Source organism: Leiobunum rupestre, chromosome 6 (assembly GCF_980474605.1).
Source record: "Leiobunum rupestre chromosome 6, qqLeiRupe1.1.hap1, whole genome shotgun sequence".
In the NCBI taxonomy this organism is placed as follows: Eukaryota; Metazoa; Arthropoda; class Arachnida; order Opiliones; family Sclerosomatidae; genus Leiobunum; species Leiobunum rupestre.
The window spans coordinates 13,257,769-13,269,100 of record NC_143389.1 but is presented as its reverse complement, the minus strand read 5'-3'; the positions used below and the strand labels follow the sequence as shown (position 1 = coordinate 13,269,100).

The 11,332-nt window shown below is 36.3% G+C and overlaps 1 protein-coding gene across 1 annotated transcript in view; it reads left to right on the top strand.

Annotated features, from left to right (window-relative positions):
- Nucleotides 1-4,127: 4,127 nt before the first annotated feature.
- Nucleotides 4,128-11,332, top strand: part of LOC149939319 (multidrug resistance-associated protein 1-like) — a 29,888-nt gene continuing 22,683 nt past the window's right edge. Inside the window, exons 1-4 of the mRNA XM_090179113.1 lie at nucleotides 4,128-4,247; nucleotides 4,334-4,510; nucleotides 8,228-8,344; nucleotides 10,828-10,965. Coding sequence (XP_090035239.1) covers nucleotides 4,203-4,247; nucleotides 4,334-4,510; nucleotides 8,228-8,344; nucleotides 10,828-10,965 — 477 coding nt within the window. The 5' untranslated portion in view covers nucleotides 4,128-4,202. The remainder of the gene's footprint in view (nucleotides 4,248-4,333; nucleotides 4,511-8,227; nucleotides 8,345-10,827; nucleotides 10,966-11,332) is intronic.

Here is an 11,332-nt window from a genome sequence, read left to right as displayed (position 1 = left end):
TTTACTGAAATTCTGATAATAATAAAACTCTTTGCTTACTTAATTTTACGGAACAAAAATTATATGAGTATATATCATTAATTTATAATCACTTTTTCCCTGATCTCTTTTGTGAAAGATATTTTTCATATTCATTTCAAATTTCCCGCAAACCAAAGACACTAAATCTTAGTTCTGTAGTCTTTGTAAAAGAAGAACGAAAAATTTTCGAAACCCGTTTTGACCAGCTACGAGATGGCGCTAGACTCGCCACTGTTAACAGCTTTCTTACCTACAGACACCTGTCTAGGTATACATAGTCTTTGCTAAGTCCCCACCTCGTGGCAGCCTCTGTTAGTATCGTTGCAATAGTCATTCCGTTTTTTCAAGTGCGCGTCGTTAATCATTCAATCAAGTCAGTTAGTGAATTATCGGAAATCAAAAAAGTATCCACAAGTTGAAAGTCGGCGCACGATTGTGCGTAAGCGTCTGCCGTGCAAAGTGGAATTAATCCGGGGTTACAAATCGCTAAGGGGACCAGTTTATATAAATGATATTAAAAATCTAGTTCAGGTAAACTTGGAAACCCCATCAGTTATATAATTGGTGCCGTGACCAGGATCTCGTTGACAGATATTTATTTGATAATTATGAAGGAGAAAAGTAGTTAATGAGTTATTTCTGTAGTTTTAAAACCAAAATACAGTATGGTCCGTTCCATATGGTTTCAGCCAATCATGGCACCATGGGTCCTGCGATTTATATGAAATTTGGCAGACTTCTTCCTTTTGTCAATAGAGTAACATTAACCAATTCTTAGGTCCAAATTTAAAACATGATTTTGTTGAATATTAATCAAGACCCCTGAATTTCAGTTTTTTCGGAAATTATCTACCCCAAGATTAAGTGTTATTAAGTTTTTCATTTCTTACCATATCCACTTGAAACTTGTAGAGGTTAACGGTAATTGTTAGCGTAGGGAGCTGTTGGCTCGCGTGGCTTGCAGGGCTTGCCACCGCCCTCCTACTCATTGTAACCCGGCCACCCGTTTAAGGCATTAAAAATCGCTAGATGACTTGTGCCTAATGTGGTGCCTTGAGTATTAGCTTAGCTGATTATTATTATGATAATTATTAATATAATAGTACGGAATTTACACTTTTTAGTTGATTTTTAAAAACTAGAAAATAGTTTAAAAAAACATTTGTGGTCTGATTCTAATGGGTATTTAATCATTTATTATTAAAATTTATAAAACCTAAATTAAGTTACCCTTAGGCCTCATCTCTTTAACAGTATAAGTATCGTTTCGTATATTTGTTTTGTTTTCCACAGGCAGACGGAAAAACCAAATCTGAGATTCTATAGAATTTATCGAATATTAATAAAATCCTCTTAAAATTTGCACATTCTAAATTAATTTCTGATATTTTAAATACATATTATAACTATGCGAATTTAATTTGTTTTAAATATTTTAAAAAACCAGCACATTAGATTTTCTGAAAAAGAATTTAATCTTAAACCATAGGTAAAATTTTAAACAAGCAATAACATACTCAAAGCACAATCTGTATTTTTATATCTGGAATTTATATATTTGGCGAAATTTTAAAATGTATTTTATTGAAATATTCTTCTAAATATATTTTGGGACCATTAAACATCTTTGGTAACTTAAATTTGCCGATTGAGTCTATAGGTGTGGGTTTTGATAAAGTACAAATTATATTTTACAAGAGCACGAAACATTTTTCGATTTTGTTTGGCCAGGTAAAAACACACCTATCTTTTACATATTTCATGAAATTTAGTAAATTAACATTTTATCCAGTTTTTTTCTCCAATACATGCCACAAACCACTCTTTGTTGTAAACAGCTGAAATATTTTGGCCAATGGAAATATCATCGCAGAAAATAATAGATTCGCTATCTTGAACTGCAGCAGTGGCGTAAATAGTGCCCCCACACACCCCGCGTCGCAGGCGGGCCCCGAGAACTAGGGGGCCCCCCAAACGTTTATGATTAAAATCGGTGCTATTTAAAAGGGCCCCGAGTCGTTTTTCGCGGGGGGGGGGGGGTGGAGTTCCTAGTTACGCCACTGAACTGCAGCAACTTTAACCAGTGTACTAAATTAATCCATGGTTGACTGCATTGTATATTAAATTCAGTATTTGACTGCCGTACCAATTAGTGGTGTAACCGAGCGCCAATGATTGTCGAAGGTAAGGAAAGTCGTTCTGAGAGTTGGTCACTGTGCTTTCTCACATCGGTTTTGGAAGCATTAATAAACTTTATTCCACTAATGTTTTGTTTGGCAAATTGAGACAGCTTAATATTTTGCTTAACAAATTATATTATTTCAGATGAACTGAACTTATTTTTAAAATCTAATGCGCGGTTTTATTCAAATGTTTTAAAAATGTAAAGTTTTCATGTATTTATTTAATTTTATTAAAAGTGTGATAAATTTATATAATGTGCAAATTTGAAGTTTTTATTAATATTACAATAAATTCTATAGAATAGAAACATAACTATTTTAGAGCAATATCTCAGATTTAGTTTTTCTCTCTACCTGTGGAAAACCAAACAAATATACGAAATGATACAGTTAAAGAGATTAGGCCTAGGGTAACCTAAATTAGATTTAATAAATTTTTAATAGCTGCACCATATCCAGCCCAAACCTGACCGAAGTCGGAGGTGGAAATAGGACCATTTGATCGGAACTAACATCTCCCTGTGCGCCACCGCCCTTATGGGTTACAAGAGCCGGACCCCGACCCCCGGTAAAGCCACCAATTATTGCACATTCCGACCCGTTAAGGGCCAATAAACACCGGCAAACGATAATTCTTTAAGGGGTGTCGGAATAGGCTTAGTAGAGCTAGAGCGCCGCGGTCAGGCTAACGGAGAGGGTCCATGCAAACTGGCCGCCTCGGTGGATTAGGTAGCCTGCTCTGGGGCGGCGGTCCTGTTTACCAGTATTTTGGGGTCCCACCGGGATCTCCGGTGCCAGCTGTGCTGGGTTACTTGGGCTGCTCCGTGCCCGTCTTTCCCCTTTAGGAGCTCTCTCCAAAGGATTTGACTCCTTACCTAAGTAGGTAGGGTGTCAGCTGGAGTTGCTACAGCATCCACTCTTACTCCCAGTGCTGTGAGCGAAGTGGGGATTGGTCCACCAGTTGCTGCACCTTCTGCTGGGTTGAGTGGCTCGCGTCAAAGGTGCGACCATCAGTAGTATTTATTATCACGGCGGTAACAAAATCTAGGCGGATCACTGAAAATATAGCTTGTGTCTGGGTCCAGCTGTAAAAGGTGATAGTTTTTTCGAATAACAGTCTCGATTCGATGAATTTGCGGATGATACGTCAAGGCGACAGAAGGCCTCCCAGTGGCGGGCTTCTTGGGGTGAACGGCAAGAGCATGAACTCGTGTAACAGCAGAGGCCTTGGTAAGAGCATGCTGTAGAGCCTTGGTAGAGTTACCTCTCGCCGAAAAACAATCGCGCATATCCATGACCTAATGTTTTCGCCTTGAAGGCCTATCGGCCGAAGTAACGCACATTTCCCCCCATTAAAGCTTAGTTTTCTTGCCCCACTTCTTGGTCTCATTACTTGTTCGCGTTCTTACTGTTAACTCTCTTGACCATTGATGGTTCTCGTGTTTTACTCTATTAATTTCATTATTTATTAGAAATTCAACTTTTTAAAGTAAGTTTTTTTGTGATTGTTTCGTCTGTTGAATATATTTAGAGATAAAATATTAGCCAAATAAAACCGTCTCCGAAGATTTAAATAAAAATATTTAGAGTGGGTCGTCATCGAGTGTACCCTTAACATTTTTAAAGTTTGAATTTTGATTTTCCCTCTTATCCATATTTAAATAATTTCCACTCTACAGAAAATTCCTCTTGATATAGATAAGGATATCTATATACAAACTCAGTCTATTGTAAATTTTAACATGGTAAGCATTTTAAGAAGAGTTATCGTTTTGACTTTAACGCGACTCTAAATATTCTTATCGTCAAGTTTATTGTATCAGTAAGCGGAAAATTTCATATCTGCGGAACCAAATTTGTTGAATGTTTTGAGTAAGGAATTTACGAAGAAAATGTTCTATACCGCATGCTCTTGAACTATTAGAATTCGAAAATCATTTGAAAATTATTGACGATACTAAATCTCAAACGAAATATTGATTGAGGTAGTGTTTTACAATGGACCAATTACACTCTAAACCTTTTTGCGATGGTGAATTTTGGGTAAGTTCATGTAGAATAAAAATTAAAAGGTTTTAAGTTATAAAAACTAATTGAAATAAACTTTTACGTTTATCTTTATCCTTAAGGACTCAAATTTAACGTGGTATACATCAAATCCGGACTTTTCTCCCTGTTTCAAAAACACGGTTTTAGTTTGGATTCCCTGTGCGTTTCTGTGGTTATTTCTAATTGTAGAAATTCGATCATTTTACAACAGCAGAAGAATTTACGCGCCATGGACCAGCCTAAATATTACCAAAACGGTGAGTACAATTTATATATCATAAGAAAAAGCCTGGTTCACCTGTGAACAAAAAAGAGATTTGAGAGGGTGGCTTGTATATTATTAATATAGTATTAATAGTATTAAAAGTTTTGGTAACACTAATTAATAAGATCTACCAAAATGGAATTCAAGTTTCCATCAAGTTTTCACAGATTTAATTTTCACGCTGTGTGTACCGAGGTTTTGTACGTGTTCTACTTTTAAGTCATACACTGTTCGCTCTGTTATTGTATTAAAAACGTGCTACTGATATAAAAGCGCAGCTCTCAAAATAGTCAGTTACCTGAAACGGTGTTACCGAAAATTGGTTAAGAGGCAGATTTAAAAAGCATATACCAAAAAGAGCAGTTCCTTAAAGGGAAAATTCAACTGGGTACTTCCCAAAAAGGGTAGTTTCACGAAAAGAGCATTTCTTAAAATTGGCATTGGACATTAAAACGCAGTTCAGCCCAGCGCCACTCAATCTCAATTAGAGCAGTTCCTAACGAAGGCAGATTCTAAAATGCCCAGTCTTAAATATAAATGAGCTGAACACGCACATAACTATACAAATGCTTCATGTACTTACATTACTTTCAAACTACACCTTAGTTAGTCATTGATTTAAGTGGTTTGAAACTCAGGAAAACCAGCTATCACATTTGAAACACCGTGTTTATAACAGTGGGAGCCCTACAACATAAATAATTAATTCAGGGACCTAATAATATGGGACTGACGAGATTTTGAACCTTATACTTTATAGTAAGACTTGGGATTATTTGGATTTTTCATGAAACACAAAAGATCGCCACCTATGTGTACGTTTTGGGGTTTAAAAACAGACAGTGTCATAGGAACATGGGGACAATAAACCCCTCTTCAAATATATTATTCTGTTTTTTTTTATAACGTTAATGGGGGGCGCTAAATTCTATATTTAAACTTTACCCTCTTAATCGAAAACATTCCTATTTGCCAGAAAGTAGACGATCTTTCGCCACGAGCTAAGCGAAATTGGTACTAGAGACTTATCTTACATATTCTAATGTACGTAACTTCATTTTTGATATTACTAAAGGGGTGACGTTAGGTTTTGGTTTACTAGGACTGGTTCTTCAAAAACTAATAAAATCCTTACACCAAGCCTACATACCGAATTGTGGGCTTCCCGGCGTTGCATTTTAAGTTACAGATTCCTTTACCTGATTTATTTTTGTTACGTTAAAAGGAACCACCTGTGGACTGTAATGCAAAGGATGATAATATTAGCGCATAAGTAGATAAGTCCATTAAGTAAGGGATCCAAAAGCTAAACCCTAAACAAATTTGAAGAAAATTAAATACTTACAAACGCTCGTACCGATAGGTCTTCGAGCAAACAAAAAGACGCGAAACTCGGACCAAATAGATTTTCGAGTGATAAACTAAATTAAATGAAATAAAATAGCCAGAAATTCCAACGGCAGACCGGTTTCGTCCTATTTGGGACTCGTCAGTACCGTGCGAGAAATCTGGCTTGCGACTATTACACCAAAAATAGAAACTAAGCCTAAACAATAAAAATTTCAAAACGCATTGGGTAGCAACGAAAAGCCGAATACGGGGAAAGTGGTGGAGAATAGTATATACGAAAAAAGGAACCACCTATGGACTGTAATGCAAAGGATGATAAAATTAGCGAATAAGTAGAATAGTCAATTAAGAAAAGGGATGAAAAAGCTAAACCTATAACAAATTATAACAAAAACAGTTCTTCGAACTGAAAAAACAGTTTAGAGCTCGTTAAATGTGCAGCCCTAAAGGGACATATATTATTTTTATTGTTGATTAATATGTCAAATTCATTTAAAGTATTAAAAAATATTCCTGTGAACAACAGAATTACTTCATTCCGCCTTTCAAATAACAGTCCACTGCTCCTCCAATTTTTAACACAAAATCTTGGATCCAATTTTGCTCACAAAGGTATCCATATTTATATTTATTTTCTTCCCTACACATTTAACATTAAAATTTTAAAATGTATTATTATTATTATTATGTATTATTTATTTAATGCAGTAATCTGCAACAAAAATTAAAATAATAATAATAATAAATTTTAAAATTTTAATGTTAAATGTGTAGGGAAGAAAATAAATATAAATATGGATACCTTTGTGGGTAAAATTGGATCAAAGATTTTGTGTTAAAAATTGGAGGAGCAGTGGACTGTGATTTGAAAGGCGGAATGACCTAATTCTGTTGTTCACAGGAATATCTTTTAATACTTTAAATTAATTTGACATATTAATCAACAATAAAAATAATATATGTCCCTTTAGGGCTGCACATTTAACGAGCTCTAAACTGTATTTTCAGTTCGAAGAACTGTTTTTGTTATAATATATGCCCATTTACTTTACAAGAATTACATCTCAATTTTATAATTTTTTAAAAAATTAGTGCTTTCTAAAATTAAAAATTAAATGTTTGTAGTGGTGTCTCTAATAAAAGTGCCGAACTAAGGCCTGCATAGAAAAATAATTTAAAAATCAAAAAATATTGTTATTTTAGTTCAACCACATAAAAATTATTACCGTTGCTGCGCAAATACTCAGCCCGTCGTTTTGCCTTTTTCTTTTGTTTCCTTGGCATTTCAAATTTTAAAGCTCGAAAATTATTAGTTGTCAAACTGAACAGCTGTCAAAAAATTAAACATTCAAAAAATTCAAATTTTAGCCTAACTTTTATTTAAATCGATTTAGAATTACCAAATACCGTACAAAACTTAGGTTGAAATGAAAGCCAACTATCTTATTTACCTTTTATCATCGAAGATTTGTTCGTTTTAAATCATTATGTTTAAACATGTTAGAATATGAGAATTAACATTTCACGCGGGCAGCCGGGCACGCGGCATTAGAACCGCCATCAAAACGAAGCCGTTGTGCATGCGCGCCAATCTCAAACTTAACAGGGAAAATGGATGCCTCGAACCGTAATTTCCTGGCTTCAAAAATTATAATTTCTCGGCGTTATTGATTAAATTATAAATCGTGAAAAGGCGGGCCTATGAAGTGAAACACGGTGATTTTAAATCCGTTTACAGAATTAAAATACGACAAGTGGTTGAGGTTAGAGCGCGACCCAAAAAAAGGCCTAAAAGTCACTCAAGCTGAGTTGACGTCTTCCACGACCAAACCGGTAAATTGCCAATATACGCGCAGCAGAGGTGGAAATGGGGGGGGGGAAAGATGAGCCTTAAATATACTCCGCGGTTGCGGAGTATAATTTATTTCTTTAATTTATTTTATCACTCGAAGATCTATTTGGTCCGAGTTTCGCGTCTTTTTGTTTGCTCGAAGATCTATCGGTACGAGCTTTTGTAAGTATTTAATTATCTTCAAATTTGTTTAGGGTTTAGCTTTTTGATCCCTTTTCTTAATGGACTAATCTATTTATTCGCTAATTTTATCATCCTTATTTTTGTTCCTTGAGCAGAAAATCATAAAACTTCTCAAATTGAATTGTAATTTAATGTTATGCATTCCATTTAAATGGCAACGCAAGTAGCCGGGCACAAGGTGGCGGGGAAACGTTGGGAGGACCAAAACCTGTTCTAAAATTTTTGCCCCATTCATTCCCCCTCTGCTTAACCTCTAGTTTTTTCCTACCCCAAGCACAATCAATTTTTTCCCTGTTTAAAATTTACTTTTCATTTTTATTTCAGGTAATTTCAGCAGCTCTCATTTTTTTTTCATTACTTAATATCATATTTAACATGTACAACGAAGTTCATTTTGTATCTTCCGAGTTTACGGCATCGCTGGTGAAATGCCTAACATACGTAAGTGCGATTTTCATTCAAATAAAATATAAAAAATTCGTTGAATTTCGGTAATGTATATTTGTGTGTAGTCCATTATGTAGCTACACCATAGTTCAAAAAGAGTATCATTCAGGACGTGACTAATGTAACGCGATGCGGCACTGAGAGAAACGCCTTAGGCTGAGCGCCCACTGGCTCTCCGTTTCGTATCCGTCCTGCCTTCCACAAGGCATTGTCTCCGTTACGAAGCAAAGGCTTGTGAAAGCTAGGACGGAGACGTTAGAAGAACAGTGGGCGCCAGGCCTAAGTAGTAGTGGAATCGAAAGGCAAAAATTGATAACATCTTGCAACGTGAATGGCATTGGACCAAGGCCTAGCACTAATTTGTCGGCCATGCTCTCTTGAAATGAAAAATAAGAATTTTTACCTCTGCCTTTGCTTTACTATACAGGCATAAACCTCCAGAACATGTCCCGCTTTTATTGAACCCTGGATACACAGAAGCTAACGCGAGGAAAATAAAATAAAGAACAGATTTCTAACAAGCCACGTGAGGCACGTTTTTGAATATCTTTGAAAATCGCTTTGGCCAAGACTTAACACTGACTTTTATTTCTTATAAGTTAATTCCATTCTCGTTACGAATAGTTTTTTTTCCAGAAACACAGGCCGTTTTTTCGCCGGTTAAAATGCTAAATCCCCGGCTCTGTTGATGTTGATAATTAAATAAAACGCTGTTTTACGCTGCTTCTACGATAGAGGGCGATACTATACCGGGTCAATCGCTAATTTGGCTCTCTTTTAATTTCCAACGGTTAGACTTATTTCGGAACTATAAATTAATTATAACATTTTTACATCAGTTCAAATTGAGCCAATAAATTTAAACGTAGAAGAGATGATTTATTTGGACCGAACCTCTGCTAGCATCTTTGCTTCAAAATTGACTTAAAAATACCGCTTCGAATTATCCCGCGTAATAGTCTTAATTAATGATTCAGACATTATTTGAAAGGATTTTCCTTAGACTTCCATATAGTGGTTTTTAAAGTATTCACTATATCAACTCCCAAGCCTTCAAATTGCAAATGAAATGATTTACTTTGGACCCTAATCTGTAACCAGTCTCGAGAGTGTCGAACTACGGTAGTGGCATTTGGGAGTATTGCCGACCGCTGGCGGATGAAAGCCTAGCGCCCATTGGGTGGTTTTCATACTTCCGCCAAAGATTTCCTGTAGCTGTCCCCTTGTATTTCCCGGTTGGTGTGGCCAGTGGCGGCGCCAAGGGTAGGCTACCCAGGCTACAGTCTAATTTTATTTAGCTTGTAGGGGCCCCAAATCTAAATGAAGGGGCCCCGAAGAGCCCTCTAAAATGATTTGTGAAACTAGAAATATCAAAATCCGAATTAAAAGCATGCTGTGTTTAAGTTGCAAACACTGAACAGTGATTTCTAATATTTTTTCGAACCCAGCCTTGATTCGTTGTAGTTGCTACACTAGCTACTTCAAAAAGTGTTGCATCGTTAGACAGATTATAAATTGCGCGGTTTTCCGACTCTCCGAGTCCCAATTTCCAAAATAAAGATAAAATAAAGCGTGGCAACTGGCAAGTGTTTTTGCAACAATTGTAAGTGAAAATGGAGATTGCTGTTGGAGGATGTTGCCCATATGTGCATTGTTATGCTCTTCGACTAAAAAGAAATTACTTCCGAGTACATTTAAACAGTCATGCACATTTCTTTTGTAAATTATTAAAAATAAACCGGTTTTGTCACAGTTTTGTTTAGTTAGTGTATGTAAAGGGGGGCCCCAAATTAAAGAATTAAGTAGCCTACCCATAGTTATATCCTGGCGCCGCCACTGGGTGTGGCATTAAGGCGTGTCTGACAGTCACAATCGAACAATATTGTCGCACCATGTTTGGAGTGGTCTGTGGGTGTGGCAGGGCCCCTAGGTCTCGAGCTCCTTTGGTCCCTTTGACACCAGCTCCATCTTGCAAGCTCCTTTCGTGTAATTGGGTGGGCGGCGTGGGCCCCTGCTGTTGGTGGGCCCTACACTTTAGCTTAGTCAGCCTTATGGACAATGCGACTTCGTTCATGATTTCAATATTTTAATCGGCTCAGTGCTGAAATAGCAAAACCTAAAATATGAAAAATAAATGAGGGCTATCGGATAAACAATAACATTGCTTGTTTATTAAATTTTGAGAAGGGTCTTTCTTTTTTAACACAATTGGTATGTGTAATATTAACACTTTTTAAAATTCACACTATGAACTGTTTTAGAGATGAGTCGCTAAAGCGTTTAGCTTAACTATTACTGCTCCAAAGATGTTCTAATTTTCAAAAGGTTATAAATATTGGTCTAAAATTGCGTTTAGACCACAATTTATTGGTAGATTTTCATAATGATTGGCTGGTTCGTGGTATCATTATTGTTCGACCATCCATGGAATGAAAATTAATTCCATTCTATGACATTTTTCAATTTAATTCTTTCAGGGACTCGTTCTTACGTTGGTTCTGCAAGGCACAAAGTTCGGAATTCGACGTTCTGGTGTTCAATTCATCTTTTGGTTTCTCTCAACTGTGGCTGGTCTCCCTGCCATTGCATCACACTTTACGTCTCTTCACACAGAGGTTATTTTTTACACCCCGCCCCCTCCTCCACATACGAAATCGACATCCTCATACTCAACATTCAAAGATAAACCTCGCAAAATTTATGATATCAATTAATTTATATAATTAACATAATCAATTTTGAGGGATCGTAGGTTCTCATTGCCTGGCTTGTTATAGATTTTAAACTCCAATATCTCGAACCACAAATAAAATGAAATTAAAAATGTGGGTTCCGTTGCAACACTGTTAGTCGGTTGGCTTATTTTGAGTCGCTTCACTTACTTGCTTAAACCTAGGAGCAACAAACACAACACCCCACACAAGGAGAACGCAACCCGTCAAAAGTCGTGGATTTTCTTGTGTACGTTTTTCATTGGCTAGA